General features: G+C 36.6%; 1 protein-coding gene across 4 annotated transcripts in view; it reads right to left on the minus strand.

Moving 5' to 3' along the window:
* Positions 1–19,390, minus strand: part of LOC120523823 (spermatogenesis-associated protein 13-like) — a 208,400-nt gene that overhangs the window by 35,872 nt on the left and 153,138 nt on the right. The window contains exons 1-3 of one of the 4 annotated variants that reach the window (XM_039745457.1): positions 15,079–15,192; positions 11,398–13,164; positions 3,035–3,394 (exon numbers count right to left, since the gene is read on the minus strand). In XM_039745457.1, coding sequence (XP_039601391.1) covers positions 3,035–3,394; positions 11,398–13,164; positions 15,079–15,090 — 2,139 coding nt within the window. In that variant the 5' untranslated portion in view covers positions 15,091–15,192. Of the gene's footprint in view, positions 1–3,034; positions 3,395–11,397; positions 13,165–14,929; positions 15,193–19,390 lie in introns of those variants that run through there. The other 3 variants (XM_039745458.1, XM_039745456.1, XM_039745459.1) reach the window with 3 other exon arrangements.

Raw genomic sequence — 19,390 nt, forward strand, 5'->3', positions numbered from 1 at the left:
CAGTGAGCAAGGATAAGGAGAAAGCCATTTTATGTACCACCATCTGCAGAATCATTCAATTTTTGGGAGTTGTCTTGCTGTTGCCTCTCCAATGCATCTATTGTCACTTTAATTTGTACCAATGCAGGTTAAGTTGATTCACAGTCGCTTATGCTTCCTAACTGGGCACATTCATACCCCTGAAGCTTAACTGATCTAGTGCTAGAATGTGATGATTAAGTGTTCCCTTAATTTTCTGAGCAGCATATATACCTTAAATATCAGAATGTTTATGATAAGGTACTCCATGGGAGGTTACTCATCAAAATGCAAGAGACAGTGATTCACAATGTCAACTGAGGTCAAAAGCCTCACTTGGGTCAAAGCATTTTAAAATTTATAACGTATTACAAATAAACGCAAAATCTTTAACTTTTTTTAAAAAATGGGAAAAAAATTAATTAATGAAAGGTTAGAAGCCCAAAAGTACACTTTCATGAGGAAGAAGCACTGTATAGAAACTGTCAGAAAGCTTGAATGTATGTTATTACATGATGTGTACAAAATTTCTGTTTGTTTTAAGGATAGGCAATGTGTGATTAATATGCAGATTATTTGTATTTATTGATCCATCCATCCATCCTCTAAACTTGCTTGTCCAAGCCAAGGGGCAGCTGGAGTCTGTCCCAGCAAACAAAAGGCGCAGGCAGTGAACACGCACACACACACAAAATTCAGCATTATCAATTCACCTCACCTCCATGTCTGTGGACTGTGAGACGAAACTGGAGTAAACCCCTGTGGATCCACATGTAAAATCCATGCCTGGAGCACCCCTGGACTCCTTAATACGAGGCAGCAGCGCTACTTCTGCATCACCATGTTGCATATTTTTTGCTTTTTAATGTATTTATATTAACACTGACCTTAAAAATGTAGTAGAAAATACCATTTATTTGAGACTTATTTTATTAACATTGTACATATGTTGGGAATGTGGGGACCAGGCCTATCTGGCCATCCCTTAAACTCTGCCCAAGGGTAATAACTGTATATAATATTTATTTATATCCAATAATTCTATTCAACCAATGTGTAAAGCACCTTAACCTAAATAAAAATTCATAGGGGACCAAGCCTACCCAGCAGCAATGGGCACAAAGCAGGAGTGGGTATCAGCCTCTTATAGGGCATATTCAGTCCAATTTATAATTGTTAATGGGATTTGAGAGGAAAACTGGAGTACTATATTTAAAAAAATGGAGACCTTAGAAGACCACATAAGCTCCAAAAGAGGCATCCATTCATTCATATATTCAATTTCCACCCCACTATCAAGCACAGAGCCAGAGTTTGAAGTGAGAATTAGCCATGTAAGGTGTGACAATTTACAGTAAGACACACACACATTGACAATAGATCAATTCTAATTAAAGTTTACTACACATTTTTGGGACCGGAGAGAAATAAAATCCAAAAATCCATGCAGATACAGGGAGAACATTTAAGCTCCACTCAGGGAGAGCCCTCATCCAGGATCTTAACATAGTCCTCTGGAACTGGGAGACAGCAGCACCAACCACTCTGGCAAACCATTTGGTTTTATGATTTTCAGTTAGAGTTGGGCTGCAATTTTAGCTGTAGCCACTGAGATGCAACAAAGCAATGCAGCTTGGAAAGTTCAGTGAAAAACACATCCTGTGTGTAGTACGGATTGGGGTTCTTTAAGAAATTGTAGTTGTGTACACAGACACAGTAAGTGACTCCCTCTGATGGGCTTGACTTGCTCATTTCTTCTGTACTTTTAAAGGACCAGAAACAACCAGAGTATCTTTTATATTACAGTGTATGATTTAACATCTGTGGGATTCAGTTGCATTTTCCAAGTAATTGTTACAAGAAAAGAATACAAAACATAAGGAGTATAAATGCTGTTAACAGTAGAGATAGAGAACCTGCAGCATACATGCTTCCCAAGAACATCAGGCACAATGGTGATGTTGTCTCAGCAGTTTCTTTCTGAATGTTAATTCCTTTTAATTGTGATGTGAGATAATTTGAAGTTTAGATGTAATCCTAATCTAGCATTGTCAAAAAAGTGTTATAAATCTAGTGTATAAACTCAAGTCCTTCTGACATAAAGAGGATGCACCGTAGTAACATTCACAAGGTAGTGCTACAGTATTTATAAAGAAGACTAATTCTACAGCTAAAGTTGTTTCTGAGTTATGTGTTATGGATAATAAAAGACATGATGAATTTTCTCCATAAAGAAATGTTTAATTTTATTTACAATGAACTATTTAAAATAAATCATTTGTACGCAGTTTTAATGACAATCTACCAAACCACAACTGTGAATGACTCACACAAAGAGAGCATTAAGCAGAAAACTGTGCTGCAGTTTGTTTACAAGACATACTGGCATACACTTCTCAAGTTAAGCATCAGGTGTTAATTATAGCTCTTTAGAATTGAAAACTTCAAGATTGTGTAATAATGGGGCTTATCCTTGTTTCGTGATTATTAACAAACTCCGGTTTACTGTTGACTAACAATAAAAATGAAATTAGTCTGAGGGAAGAAAAAAGCAATCCCTCTTGTTCTGAGAAACTGAGAAATGTTACTTGTGCAAAGAAATTGAAGCCAATGATTAAATGTGCTTTAGAAACAGGATTTCATTTAAAACCGGAAAATGTCATAAAAATGTAGTGCTGGTAGTATAGTACTGTAAAATAAGTCAGTGCTCCAAAGATAGCATGCTGTCTTTATCACATTTCTGACGTTCAAATCACTGATGTAAACACCCGCATACCACCATACCAGTACAGGAATGGTCATTCCACTAAGCCACAACACACAAGCTTGTGGGAAATTACAATATCAAAGTCAGTTTTAGCGTTCTCAGACTTTCTGCCACACTTAAAGACATGCCTTAGGGAAACAAAATCATCAAAAATCATTAATAGAAAAGGGAAAAGAATGCAGCTGGTTGCAAAGCAGAAGCAAGAAGATGAAACGGACAGGCAAAGGAAGAGTCTTCATGAAATCTTACTTGTGCCAGAAGAGCTTCCATTTCACCAGTCTTGGGATGAGAGTACAAGTCAATTCCACCAATGACAGAGATTGGTCTCCGTTTTCGGCTCTTCTGATTAAGCACTTGTTGGTTGTGTCTCTGTGAGGCACACTTGAAAGACTTTTCTTCTCCATCCATGCATTCCATGTCCTGGGACTCCACTGCAATACTGTGCTCAGGTATGGAAAACTTTCTGACAGTTAACTGACCGTAGTCTGAAAGAGGCCTAGGTCGAGTCTTGTTTTTGCTGGATCCCCATCGTCTGGGAGTCACTTTCTGTCCATCTGTTTTCTCTGCTTCAAGTGACTGTGACTTTCTCCACTCTTCCTCCGCAGTGACCTTTGTTAAATGTGAACAAGTCCATATATTTTTAAATACAAACTGCATTATGAACATTAAAAAGCAAAACAGTCTCTAACAAGTGCTGCTTCATTCTATAAAGGCTAGAATGCAACAGAACTGAACTTTATTTAAGAAGCAAATATCTAATTGCTGATGACACTAAAATGGTTTTGATCTTATTATTTGAAAATACACATAAAATATCTAAATATGATGCATAAAATAATAGAATACTATAAAAGTAATTTCCAAAATTACAAATAAGTCACTGATTTTGGACCAGATTAACCAAGTCGCAGGTTATGTGCATTATGGTCACAAGACAGGAATCCACACAGCAAACAAAGACACACTAACAACTAGAGATGCCAAACGTCCAAACGGTAAATACAAAAAAAAATGGACAGAACATACAAATGTTACACTGAGGATTCTAACACCTAAAATCTTGGGGTCCAAATGTCAAACTGCCTGTAATATTACTGGAATTGAAACCACAGAGTCTTTTTAAAAAATGTACTAGAGGAAGTAACTAATTTTATTTAAAAACATTAATGCAACCTTTCCAACGACAACAAAAATCAAAGTAAATACATAGAATGTATTTTTACAAGTACCCTTGAATCAAAAAACAGTTTATAGGAAGCTTAATGTCACAGACACATAAGGTAGCACAATGAAAAAATAATATTGTTCCTACAGAAAAAGAGCACTTCCATATCTGACTCTTACTATTTACATTTTACTTCAATTATGAATAACAATACAAATAATTAAGGTCCACCAATCCTACATTACCTCAACTGGTTTCTTCTGTAAATTACCTGGACGCTAAGTAGGTAAACAACAGTGGATTAATTGATTATAAATAGAAAATGAGAGAACAGCCACACTTTTGTGATGGCTTTACATGAAATGAAAGTAACCTTTTTGCTTCTTAGCTGCATATACTGGTTTGCTTTGTTTCCATATGGCTCAGTACAGCTTGTCACGCATGCATGTCAGTGGATCACCCACAGGGCTCTTCTAAGGTATGTGGTTCCACGCCGGGTTGAGAGGGGGAGCTGTCGCTAATCATGTCCTCTCCCCTTCTTCCCACAGCACTGAGAAGACCCCCAGTGAGGGTACCTGACTCCACCCCCTCTGGTTTCCCGGCTGTAAATCACAGGGTTGGAGGAAGGGGGCATCAGTCTGAGAGCAGAGCACGACACAGACAGAGTTTCTATGGTAATAAGAAGAGCTAGTATGAAGCCTGACTGGGGCCACTTGGTTTTGTTAAATTTGCTGCCTCTGTGCCATTGGGTGCTTGTATTTTTTATTAAGACTCAAAGAAGTAGATGGGGACAACCAGGTTGGTTAGGGTTAGGGTTAGGGTTAGGGTTACATTGATGGATTAAAGGCCAGAAGTCCAACATGATCATCATCATCAAGTTCTTCCATGTGAACCCTGAAGACCATGAGGACTGATTGAGGTCATTTATGTTAGGCAGAATGCCTAGAGGGGGCTGGGCGGTCTCATGGCCTTGGATCCCCTGTAGATTTTTTTTTTTTTTCTCCAGCCGCCTGGAGTTTTTTTTTTTGTTTTTTTCTGTCCTCCTTGGCCATCGGACCTTACTTTTATTCTATGTTAATTAGTATTGCCTAATTTTACTTTTTATATTTTGTCTTTTGTCTTTTTCTTCATCCTGTAAAGCACATTGAGCTACATCATTTGTATGAAAATGTGCTATATAAATAAAAATTGTTGTTGTTGTTGTAGTATTAAAGATCCCAGCAAACATATATTACAGTACAACTAGCTATCATATACTGTAAATAAGCAGTTTTTAAGTTAAATTCAGAAAATTAATTCACAGTATATGTGATCAATTTGCTTTGCAAAAACGTACAACCGGCTAACAAAAACTTGGCTTGCTAAGTGCAGCAACCTCCATCCCGAATTAATGCCAAATATATTAATTTGCAAACACAATTCTTTCCTGTCTTTCTTAAAATGCACAATGAATATATTTTCCTAGTTCACAAAAATATGTTCCATAATGCTGCTACTTTGATGAGAGCAAAGCAACAGAGAGGAATAAAATAATGACAAGCCTTGGTGGACCAAAAACAGTCATAACAGCTTCACTGTTATCTTGCTGGAGCAAAGGTGCTGCACACTCAAGTTATAACGCCTGTTTAGTAATGGAGTGTTTGTCTGTGATGATTATTTTATTTTATGTTTAGGTACTAAATGTTGCAGTTCTTACCCCCTAATTTCCACTGGGAAAAGAATCATGGCATTTTACTATTATATAGTAACCACTGAAATCCTCTGAATGATATAACATAATTTAAAAAAATCAAACAACATGAAACATGACTGTCAAAATTCTCTATAAGCTGTTCATTTTGTCATACCCTTTAATATAGGAGGTAAAGAGTAATGAGAGTAACCCAGAGTGTGATCTTTAGTGCTTTAAACGTGTTTCTGTTCAAGCACCAGACGAGAACATCTTTAATGAAAAAGTTACAGCAGCTGGACTGCAGATTACATGGCAAACTGGTTCTCTGAGTGGCAGGGTGAGGTTTTCTGCTTCACTGATTACTTTGTTCTTCCAGCCATAAAGATTTTTAAATGGTATCTCCTGTCATTCACAAATGAAAATGCATTAAATGCTTGACATTCTCTTGCTTATTCAATGCAACTCTTAAGCAATAAATCTACAAGTTCAGATAGAGTGCGCATTCATATTTTTGCCAAAGATGAGTATGATCAACTTGTCGAGAGGTACAGTAAAGCTACTGGTGAGTGTTTAACAGAGGAAATACTATGAAATGTTACTGTCACCCTGGACCTGACATGGAAGACCAACATAGACTCCATAATAAAAAGCACACAGCCGTAGAAGTACTTCTGATGTACAGCTGAGAGAGTTCAATTGATCACAAGAGTTGATGATTCAGTTCCACACAACAATCGCTGAGTCTGGTTTCAGCTCATCCAACATAGTGTGGTTTGGATAAGCAACTAAACAATATAAGAATAAACTACAATAAATAATCTGGTCTGCTGAAAAGATCACTGGCACCAGTCATCACACCTTACAGCACCTGTACAATTCCAGAGTCATGAAGCAGGCAGGGAAAATCATCACTGACCCCTCACATTCTGGTCACAACCCAATGGAGCATTTGCTATTTGCCAGGATTTATGGACTAAACTACGCCAAAAAATGAGTACATATGAGAACAATTTGTTTCCACAGGCCATCAAGCTCACAAATGGTTACTTTAGCTGTACTTGCCAAGTATGGGCACCTCCTCAATATGTAAATATACTAAAGAATATTATGAATATTTATATATTGCAGTATTTCCTGAACTGTCTTGTACTTTATATGCACATGTTTACATCGTGTGTCTTGTATTTATCTCAGGTACAGACTTATCAATTGTGTGTCTATCAAATTCCCTGTATGATGGCATACTTGGCCAATAAATGTGATTCTGATGATTTTACTTGTTCAGATGACAAAGAATTCAAAAATGCAATAATCAAACATATTTACAGTTTTTCCACTGATGTAAGTCAGTTAAGTTTATTCTTATTTAAAACCTGGAACAGCTCTTCTGCTCTTCAAAATATTTTCTGCCTGAACCCCAAGATCTGTACTGCTAAGATAGAGGAACTACTTGAAAGTTAACTGACAATGATTCAGTTTATATGGATATATGCTTGCTGGCATTTGAGTCAGAACCCTGTGGCTTGCCAAAACTCAACCGGTGTGCTTATCCTTAAAAGATTTGTTCCTGTTAATCTAAGAGTCCTGCAAGCCTATTCCACAACACAATAACATTATAAAAAGAACACTTAAATCTGCCACTGTTGTCTCTCATTTATCCTATAAAACTGCAACTATGTTAAAATGCTTTATCTTAAATTGTTTACTGACTTTTTAAAAAATCTATGATGAGCTCATCTTGTGCACGTATATGGTTCACTGTGTTTGTTGCCAGTGTATTTACCTGATATCTCCTGAATCTAAACTTTTGAAACCCCATCACCTGGGCTTCGATGCTAGAATGAGTCCCACAGAAGACAACTATTATAACATACATAATATTCTGCTAACCTGCAAAATTTAATTTAGGATTGAAGAGGGGCAGAATCTTTGAATTTTTTTTCTTTTCTTGAAGTAAAAAGCAGTGAAAATAAATGAGGTTTTCACTATTTAGGCACATGTCATTGGTCAAACAGTCAAAAAGTATAATACACCAGGTACTATGACTTTCTGAAAAGAGTTTTAACTTTGTATGTTGCCAGGGATGTAAAAGAAGGCAGAGGTCACATTATGCTCATCTCCTGTTTTTGTAATCTCAAGAGTAAATACAGGTCATGTTACTGCTGATGACAAAAAAAAAAAAAAAAAGTATTGTAACAGTGGGCGAGCAGCTCATGACTTTTCAGTATCAAGTGCAAATAAAGTATGAACATAATTTTTTTTTAAATCTAATGGGTAACTGAACAAAGCATAGGCAAGTATTTCCACATCCATCTTTATATTAAGTTCGTCCATTCACTTTTGTAGTTGCTTAACTTTCACCATGCATTAGTAGTACTAGGGTGTTGGACCGTGTTAGCCATTATGAATGTAGCATGAAAAGTCAAGCAAAATGACACCTTTTATTGGCTAACTAAAAAGATTACAATATGCAAGCTTTCGAGGCAACTCAGGCCCCTTCTTCAGGCAAGATGTAATCATAATGTAATCATGTAATAATGATTACATCTTGCCTGAAGAAGGGGCCTGAGTTGCCTTGAAAGCTTGCATATTGTAATCTTTTTAGTTAGCCAATTAAAGGTGTCATTTTGCTTGGCTTTTCCCCACCATGCATTAGGAAATTTATTCTGCATTAGCAATCACTGCCTAAGAAACATTTACTTAAGTTCATGTCAACATACCTTTAATATTACAGGATAATAAAATTATTAATTAAAACGGGAATGATTTGTAAATACAATATCAGAAGCAACAGTGCTCAATGTTGCCCCATTAGGTCTAGCAGCTAGATGAGATGTTGTGATTTAAAAGTAATGTTAAAACTGTTAAATGCTTAAGTGATGAAGAATGTGGAGCAGCAGTGCAATTTCTTGATTTTGAGGAATGACCAAGTAAATCTGTAAAGCAAAGAGCCTGTCCTGCTCCAGGATAAGAACAAAAATTAGAAAAGAAAAACACACCACAATAGAAATGCTTAGATTTCTAATAAAACAGCTTAAAAAAAGTGAGCGCACTGTGATATTAATTGACTTGGTCACATGGTAATCAAAGGGTCAGGACTAAACTGCAGTCCAAAACTTTACAGTTAAAATGCTAAATCACTGGGGCATGGAGGGGGAAACCTGTGCTCCTTATGTCAATCTCAGATGACTTTGCAACTATCAACAATACTTAATGACTTCTTTGTCATTCTTCTGATGTTTTTAGATGGGTGCAGAATTGGCTCAGACACAGGAAGCAGAGGGTGATGGTGCGAGGAACCTCATCAGAACTGGCTGATGTTAAGAGTGGTGTTCCACAGGGGTCAGTGCTAGGGCCGCTGCTATTTTTAATATATATAAATGATTTAGATAGGAATATAAGTAACAAGCTGGTTAAGTTTGCAGATGATACCAAGATAGGTGGATTAGCAGATAATTTGGAATCCGTTATATCATTACAGAAGGACTTGGATAGCATACAGGCTTGGGCAGATTTGTGGCAGATGAAATTTAATGTCAGTAAATGTAAAGTATTACACATAGGAAGTAAAAATATTAGGTTTGAATACACAATGGGGTCGAAAAAAGTGACACCTTATGAGAAGGATTTAGGAGTCATAGTGGACTCAAGCTATCAACTTCAAACAGTGTTCAGAAGCCATTAAGAAGGCTAACAGAATGTTAGGTTATATAGATCTGTGGAGTACAAGTCCAAGGAGGTTATGCTCAACCTTTATAATGCACTGGTGAGGCCTCATCTTGAGTACTGTGTGCAGTTTTGGTCTCCAGGCTACAAAAGGACATAGCACCTAGAAAAGGTTAGGCTGATTCCAGGTCTACAGGGGTTGAATTATGAGGAAAGATTAGCTGGGCCTTTGTTTAAGCAAAAGAAGATTAAGAGGTGACATGATTGAATTGTTTAAAATTATGAAGGTAGTACAGTGGATTGAGACTTGTATTTTAAAATGAGCTCATCAAGAACACGGGGACACAGTTGGAAACAGCACAAACATTAGGAAGTTACACAAAGAACGATAGACACTTGGAATAAGTTACCAAGTAGTGTGGTAGACAGTAAGACGTTAGGGACTTTCAAAACTCGACTTGATGTTTTCTTGGAGGAAGCAAAATAGGACTGGCGAGCTTTGTTGGGCTGAATGGCCTGTTCTCGTCTAGATTGTTCTAATTGTTCTAATTTGTTTTTTCATTTAGGTGAAGTGGATGAAAGTCTTGGAGTAAATAAGTGAACAAAAATTCTGTCTCATTCAGCAGCTAGCAAACCAAAAATGATCAACTGAGTAACATGACCTTCATGCTATTGAACAGTCTTATGTTCTTTGGACTACATGACAGCAGATGGCAGTGTTGTCTTCAATCTGGGCATGTAAAATGACATTGAGCTCTCTGTGGATATGTGAACAATTCTTTCTTTTTGTTTTTTTACATTTTTAAAATTAACAAGACCAGAATGATTATAACACTGTAACTGTGGATATATATGATTTTTTTTATTTTGATAGAATCTCAATAGATTTTTGTATATTTTCTATTATAATCACATTTACTATAAACAGGATGCTTTCATTTCTGCTCATAATGTAAGTAATACCAACTTTCAGCATTGTCTTTTCTGGAAAATTCAGTGCTGTTAAAAAGTGCTCAAGTAGCAGATGAACACATTCTAGAGAATAATTCTTTTGTGCAAGATTTACTAAACATGCACCTTAGCCATAGCTACCTTTTACCACACTCCACACTTGCAACAGAAAATGGTGTCTTGGACAGGAAATTTGGCGTGTAAATATGAAAGTAAATATGTGTGAAAGAAATGAAAGTGTATGACGTAAATTGGCTTCTTCTCGAGTAACAAAAAGAAAGTGTATTCAACATCAAATGAAAAGTAATACAGTATGAGGTTTTATGCTCAAGTAGGTAAACAGCATACAGCAGGGGTAGACAATCTTTGTTTTGAATGGCCACAGCGGCCTCAGTCTTACTAATCAACTTACTAATTAGAAACTATTTTTTTGGTTTATGGAAAGATTTTAGCAAAAGGCTGCAGCATATCATAATATGAAAAAAGTGAAGGATTTTGAATATTTTCTGAATCCAAAGTATGGTAGTATTTCATTTGAAATAAATGTGGATATTAAGGCAAACACATTTTAAAAATGAGCCAATTTTGTTTTTACTTTTTTGTATTTTCCTTACAATCTCCAAACTTTATCCAACTATTAATTCATATATCATATTTTAAAAAAGTAAAATTACACCGCAATGTAACACATTGCATGTATATAAATATATTCTTACCAATTTAGACAGAGATCAGCCATAAATTACAATAGCTATAACATGTAGTTAAATTACTGTACTTCACCATTGTGGGAAATTCAAAAATGCAATCTCCTGCTTTTCTTTTCTGTGTATTTTCAAGCATTAGTCAGTAGAGGGAGGCATAATATTAACACGCCAGCATAAGAAAATTGTGCAATAATAAAGACGACAACTGTGACACACAAAAAGAATGATGCCACTGACCTTCTGACTAGATTGCAGGACAATTACATCACTCTCAAAGAACTTCTAAGTAGTAAAAATTAATTGTTTTTTAATAATTAGTACTGCACATGGATTCTATGACAAATAAACAAATAAACTGAAGTCATCACAATGTGAAAGTGCTTGAAAGTCCAACTGAAAAGCCAATTTTAATTTAAGGATTAAAAATGAACTCAAATCTTAAGAGTCTTACCTCCTCTTTCTTTTCTTCACACCCCGAACCCATGTTCAGGCTGAGCTGAGAATGACTGCTTATTCCACTGTCTTCATTTGCATCATCATAGTAAACTGTATGTACTAAATCCTGAAAAGATACTGGACTTTTTCCAATCTTGGGGATATGTCCCTCAGCTTTCCCATCACTGTCCATTGAACTTAGTGATAATGTGCTGTGCCGATTGTGAGAGTGCAAAGTACTGTTACATTTGACTTTTTCAGTGCTTGGGCTTTGAGGTTTGGGAGCTGTTGGTCTTGAAGGTGTGACAGACTGGTCTGCTTCGAAGATAAAATGAGAATCACTTTTAGGTTCACAGCTTGACTCTGAAAAGAAGACCTCATTACTATCACTGGAAGGGCTGAAAGGACTGAGTGGACTATTGACATCTGGGCTACGGCAGGGCTGAACCTCCTTGCTTGTGTCATCAGAAACTGGCAAATCTGACCGCAAAATGCTAACTTCATTTTGGAGATTTTCACTAGTTTGAGATTTCACTGTATTTCTGGCAGGAGAGAGGCAACGTTTGCGCTCTTGTTCACTGGAACAAGAGGCACGTCTTGAATAGTCATCATGCAACCGACTATTTGGCCTCACCCTGCTTGTCTGATCATTTGGAAGAATTTCTTTTTTCTTGGCAGTATCTGTTGCATTGCTAACCAGTTTAAACACTCTGTCAAAATCTTTTGCTCGGATTGGACTTTTCCACCTTTTAGACCGCCTTTCTGAACCACTATTAGATTTATCCAAGTCCATGGATGAAGTGCTTACAGTTCTCTGTATTCTTTGGCTTTCATTTGTTGCTTTAAGTTCAGCAAGATTGGAGGTTGACTTCCGCTTAAAGGAGGTTTTCCTAAGAAAGTTAAGGTTATCAGTGCTTTTACTTCGTCGATAAACTACTTTAATGTTCTCCACCTCCTTCTTGGGGAGTTCACAGATCTCAATTTCACCTGCAATAGGTGACAAGGACCTTTTGCAGTTAGTGTGGCCATCTCCTTTGTTTCCATCCAGCAAATTAATTCGTCCAGTTCCATATGCTCGACGAATACTCAGGGAGCGATGAGTATTCCTGAGGAAGGAATCATCTCTTTCTTCCACATCAGACCCATCTGATGTTAGTCCATCCCCTGTGCCCTTCAAGTCCGGTACAGTACCAGAGTATGAAAAATGACTGTTTTGTACCCTGAAACAAACACCATTGATAGTCTGCTTGTTAGCTAGGTTCCCTTCATTTAAAAAGTCCGAAGTCTCCTTATCCTGAATTCCTTGGAATACAGAAGACTTGAGCTTTTTGAAAGAGCCCATTTTCCTCAAGGAAGACAGTGCATTCCAAGTGGTGGAGGTGCCAGTCATGATTAGGGAGCGTGGCCTCTCACAGTTGGAACTTGTTCGTTTCTGTGGTGTGGAGAAAAAACGCATGATCTTTGAGGGACTCAGTTTATTCTCCTGTTCATCAGAGTCACTGCAGTGAACACAATTTTCCAGCTGACTTTGGCCATTAAAATGAACTGGTTCAGTAGTCTCCATGGCTAAAAAAGTCTCTGCTGCTCCATTGGAGCTGCCAGTAGAAAAGGATGCTATGCTTTCTCCATTCTCATAGACATGTTTGCCTCCTCTGTGCTCACACAGTTGTGACCCGCTGCTTTTTGCTGTTGCATCTGATGGCAGCACCTCCTCAGCGGCACCTTCTTTTCTTTCAGTCTCACATGTGGTACAAGGGGTCAGATCTTCAGTGGATTGCACTGCCTGTGACAAGGAAACAAAGGATGCATTTAGCAAATCGTCTTTCACACATTGGCTGTCACAAAGAGTGAATACAATTCTTTTGTACATGCCAAGAACATTATTAGCCCAACAATAAGCTTTCACGTGACTGGAGAAAATGTAAGAGGTCTTGCAACGTTCACTGCTTGTTTAACTATTTAAGAGGCAGAAACTAACTAAAGGAGTAAAAAGAGTTAGGTTTAATTGTGACACTATCTGCCATAAATATTATCTGAATGCGCTCTTAGACATACTCTTATTTAAGGTCAATTCAACAGTGCAAACTAAATCGATTCACATAAAAGTTTTACTTACTGATAAGATAGGTGGCTATAAATGTGCTTTATTTATATGCCCATTTAAAGAAACAATTTTTTATTGTGGTCAGTATTAAAATACATATAGCTTATAAAAATGACTTAGAAAAGTTGATATGAAGGAAATTCATATCGCTAAACTAATTTCATTGGACATTAAAACAGAAATACAATTATATATGATCACAATTGACACTACTGAATAAAATAAACATCAGAAAAATAAAACAACTATGTATTTTAAATAGAATGATTTAAAAAGTTACAGAAAGCACAGGAGCACTTTATTAGGCAGCAGGGGGTTAAATGCAGGCACATACACAACAAGCTGGGCAAGGCGCTTTGCTCAAAGCCTGTATGCTAATTAAATAGATTACCCATGAACTGAACTTCTTAACCGTCAGTTGTCTATTGTTATCACTTTATTGTGAAGTTTGCTGTAGTTAAGCGAAGCTGATGAGAAACAGGAAGTGAAGCCCCCTTAGCAACGAAAGAGAAGCTGTGAAAAGCACTTAGTAGAACGCACTGAATTAAATTCCAGGATTCCTGTTTTCCAATTCTACTTGATTGCCTTCTAGTGTTTAAATTGTATTGAAGTTGAATATGGATCATATTGAAGGCAATATGCACAGAACTGTACTAATGTGATAAAATAGTCAGAAAGGTTGAAAACCTAAGTTAAAATGACATGAGACCAGTTCTCTTTTCATTTCACTAAATGCGAAAAGACTCTGTAATAGTGAAATTGGAAAAAAGCATCTCTAGCACTTTTAATTTTCATAACAATTTTGACCATTAGTCATTTATCCCATACATAGGGTGTGCTAATGAGAATAACCCAAAAGCATACAAATGATTCAGAGTAGTAAAAATAGAATGCAATGGAGAGAAATGTTAAATGCAATGCCCTATTCAGATGGAGCAACATGAGTCAACTAATGACAGAGGGTAAAAATAATTGCAAGCTCTCCATCAGAGTATGCTAAACAAAAATCTTTTAAATTTAATAAAAGCATTCTTAAATATGCCCCTACTCTAGAAACCCTAAGCTGCACATTACATTTAAGGGAACATAACCATTCAGAACTAATGGAAAGTTTATTAAAAGATTAACTGTTACTGATGAGTGGCACTTTATTATCCTCTATACAGTCTGCCTTCAATGCAGCACATCACAGGAGTCGCAACAACAGGTTTGAAAACTTTAACAGTCAGTATATAAATTATATTATAGACATATGGTATGGAAACACATTCTGAATGAACAGTCATAAGAAACAACTCACCTACAAAAGTACCAGCCTCTGTAAACAGCAAAGACAGTTCTGATATACTTGTAAAACTTTTTGCAATAATCAAGCACTGATAGAAAAGAAAAAGAAAAGACAGACAATCATAAAGAAAACAGTGCTATTGACTGGTGATCTTACCAGACTCATGACTCCCTTGTGAAGCACAAGAGAGACAGAGCTCTAACAAGAGCTTTAACATGCCACGATTTTTTTCTCAATGCGGGGAGATTTAGTTCCAGGAGCCAATCGGCACAAAGCCGCAGTTCAGAGGAGTCCTTGAAACTAACCTGGTTACACATCACTATGGCAGCTGAAAAGTTCCCATAAGAAATCCAGGTTTCCACAGTATGCTGTGAGTGAGACACAGCTACAGCAGCTGCGACATACTTGCAGTCCTCAGCACTAATGTTATTCCCGGGAACTAGTCTGCAGAGCTGTTAGGGAGGGCTGGGCGTGCTCACACATGGAGGGGAAGGCTCGAGCCAGAAGACGCCTTCTTGTTTATTTGGGAGATATCACATCTCAGTAGGACAATGGTCAAAAGCCAGTGAGGAGATTTAAGGTCTTGGGGGTGGCAAGGCCCGCCCTTAATCATCAAAGCAACCAGGGAAAGGACAATTAGATTTCCTTGGGGCTTAAAAGGCCCTTGAGGAAAAGAATGGCCTAGACTACCCCAACTCGATATACAGCAATTCAATCAACCTTTATTTTATATTGCGCCATTCAGAGTAAACACATGGTGCTTCACAGCAAGCACTAGAAATATTATAATTAAAAAAAATGTAAAGCACGGACAATATGAACAAAAAGTAAGCAATGGAAAGAAAAGACAAAGTAGTGTACAAGTAAAATACATATATAAAAAGAAAAAGGTTAGGGGTCAAGAGAATCTTGAGTGAAATTAATGAATCCTGTTTATGCTAGTGTTACTGTAGACATTGGTCTTTTCTGCCAAGAGAGCTTAGGATGCTAAAAACAAGCACATTTGTTCAGTGATTGTCAAGGACAGCCACAGTGGTTACTTATTTCACAAGCTTTTAAGATAGCAAACCTTAACACTCAGCATTACAGCCCATGTTTTACAGTACTGCTCTGAATTTCTGCTTGCTACTCTTAATTTAAAGAGGGTGAATAATGCTCAGGAACAGAGTTATGGCCTAATTGATTTGCCAAGACAGGCTGAGAAACTAATCAATTTCTGCTATCACAACAGGAGGGTAATAGGTTTTTATAGAAGTCACTCTTTTCCCTATGTACAAAATAATTTATCTGTGAGAACTTCCATAAAAGAATGGCATCTGGCAAATAAAGATGACTGTAAAAGAAAACACTTTGCTGAAAATTCTAAAACACTGGCTAAATTTTTGTAATCAGTCTAAAACTTGTTTTACAAAACTGATTTTGCCACTTTTCCTCTTGCATTTTCTCCTGGAAACCACATATGGAACCTGAGTCAGACTGGCATCACTTCAACAAGGCCACTGTGATGTCAAGGTCACTAATGGGTTCACCTCTTGTGTTATCATGCATTAAACAAACATGTACAATACCTACAATTTCACTCCTGTTGTTTTGAACATTCAGCTTTAGCCATTAGGGTTTTTTTTTGTTTTCAAGCAGGGCTTGCTTTTTTATTCAAAATAGAGCAAAATGTACTTTTGTATTTTTTTTATGTACTTTAACAAAGATGAAGAGCAAGGGAAACTTCAATACGTTAAAAAAAATTAGATCTTTAATTGAAATATATTTCGCTTTGGTCTGATTCCTGGTGCTAGTGGGAACATGGCAACTGGCATATACCTTAAAGTACTTTAGTAATTTATGCTAGAAAGGCTTTTTTGGCAAGCTTATTATAGCATTAATGGGCACAAGTATAGAACTATTCCTGGAAGTGACAAATGCCAATCACAGTCATACCAGGTTTATAGTCAACCAATAAAAAGGACAATGGGTGTTCCTTTGTAGTCTCTTGATACTACTCCCTCATTTGCACAGAGTACTTTGCTTTTCATATTATTTTAAATGAACGCTGACATCCTTATAAAATCAGCATACAGTAGCAGAACACAAGTAATCTGCAGACCCACTAATTATTTAATATAAAAAAGACACAGAACTTTAGTTTTAAACAAACAGGTTTAATTTGTCCAGTGTATTTCATTGGGACCACCACCTCATGTAACTTTATAAGGGCAGTGGAACTGTTTACAACTGGAGCACTTCTAGCTTAAACTACATTCAAGGACAGAGTGTAAGCCTATGGCTGGGACAGACTGCTTCTTGTTGTACAGTGTAGCACAACAGTGATTAAGTTAAACACTTTTTCTTTGATATTGCATATGTAGAAAGGTTATATTTGATCATTTTAATCTCTCAAGTACCATCACCAGACAGGTGCAGAAAAAAGAACCAGTACTGGAGTGGTCATATTGAAGCTTTCACTATTATTATTAACTAGTCAGCCCTTTTTTACCCTCACAGAACACACCATTAGAATGAGGAACTGCAGTTATAACAGACATTTCAGCTATATACTGCATTGTCTCCCGACTCGGAGTGTGTCTGTATATATGTCGTCATGTTTCATGAATGCAGCTAGATTTTGGCAGTGTTTATTCTTGCCACTTTCTGACTTTGAAAAAATGTTATTGAATATGCAGTAAATTTGTTTTGTAGACATTAACTTACAGTTATTTTTGAGCTACTAGATTCAGGCATTCTAATCGATAAGTTGTAGACTTTAATTTGTAGAAAGTATTTCACAGAAGTTATAGGCACATCTTTCTAAATTGTATTAACTAGAATTATTTTTCATTCATTAAGACCATAAATCTCAAACAGCACATTTCTGCAAATTAATTAGATGTTAAAATCGGAAAATAACTGATTGGCAGAACGTTGGTTATTAAGTGCTGCCACATACTGTAGCTCCCGAGGATTTTGCACAGTCAGCGCCTATGTAGAGTTTGCATGACCCTCTTGCCTATGCAGAGTTTGCCTACAGATATTCTCTTTTCTGTTCACATATCAAAGACATGCAGGTTAAGTTTATTAGTGATTCTGAACTAGCCTAGTGTTAGTGAGGGATGAGTGAGATTGAGGGACATATTGTGTGTGTGTGTGTGTGTGTGTGTGTGTGTGTATGTATGTGAATATATCTCCTTACACTCTGTACTGCCCTGTCTTGCTCAGCATTGACTCCAGCCTTGTGTATAATGGTGCCACACCTAATATTCTAAATTGTAATTGGAGAGTTCAAAAATTAATAAATGAATGGAACAATGGATTCCCTAAGTATTCATCCACTTTACTATGAAACATCCAAATAGCTTCTCTTGCAACCAAAGGAGTTTACCTGTGCCTAAACATAAGCCGATGTTGCATTTGACTATGTCTGTAAAAGGATTAGAACTGGTGGGCACAACTGCCAGAAACATTATAAAAACAAATATGACAAACAGATTTGAATGAAGTTTAATAGACAGGAAAAAAGTCAATCATAAATCACTGAAAAAGGAAGTGCCCTCTAAAACATGGTGATAATCCCTGGTCCAAGAAACCACCAAAAGATCTATGACAGTAACCGAGTACTACAATTGCATTCACAGATCAGAAAGTAGAAGCTGTGTACACAACAAATCACACAGCAAATCTCTCCAATAATTTAAAGAAGGCATACAGGAGATGTGAAATGTGATTACGCTGAAATTGATCTTTGTGGCCTTAACTGAACATGCCATGTTTTGCCTAAGTGTTACAGGGAAACCATCCTAGGAATACATTGCCCACCAAGCAGCATAGGTCTGGCAGCAACTTGCTACAGCAGAAGTACAAAACATTGTGTATGTGTTAACCAGCTGTGGATTTGCATTTTTCTGTATTTATTTATTTGGTTTGTACAATGCTATACGCTGTATACCCTGCTGTTCTTTCTTATATTCTGTAAGTGCCTTGAACATGGGAAAGGCGCTATATAAATAAAATCTATTATTATTATTATTAATGGCAATTTTTGATCCACAATTTATATGGTGACCCACCTGGGCTAAAACTATCAAGCAGCAACCAACAGTTTGGGAAAAAAGAAAAGTGGCAAATCTGTTTGTATAAAAGCACATCTCAATGCAATTTTTGTTTTTTGCAAAATAAGTGGAAATGAGACAGACAATGGTAATGACCATTGTTCATAATTTTTGTAATTATACTTATTCTTGCTTTTAAAGAAATTTACAAAAAAAGAAAACAAAATTTGTACCTTTTACAGCCATTCTAACCATGTTACATAATCCTTAGTAATGAAGAATTGCTTACTTTAAGATGTTTAAAAATTATAATAGCTGCCCAGACTGACATCACCAACAGATAATGAAGTTAATACAAAGTAATTACCCACATACTGCATTGCAATCTGAACTCAGAAATGTTCTGAGGACAGTAGCCAAAATAAAAAGAGGCAGTGGTCTAGCAACTTCTATATTTTAACTGAGGTGAATTTGGTCAGAAAACATCAAGTTAAAAGTACAAATACATATTCTTTATCTTTAAAGATGATAAATAATCTAGGGAAGATCAGGTTTGAATAGAGATGCAAAAGAGAAT

Source organism: Polypterus senegalus, chromosome 2 (assembly GCF_016835505.1).
Source record: "Polypterus senegalus isolate Bchr_013 chromosome 2, ASM1683550v1, whole genome shotgun sequence".
Taxonomy (NCBI): domain Eukaryota; kingdom Metazoa; phylum Chordata; class Cladistia; order Polypteriformes; family Polypteridae; genus Polypterus; species Polypterus senegalus.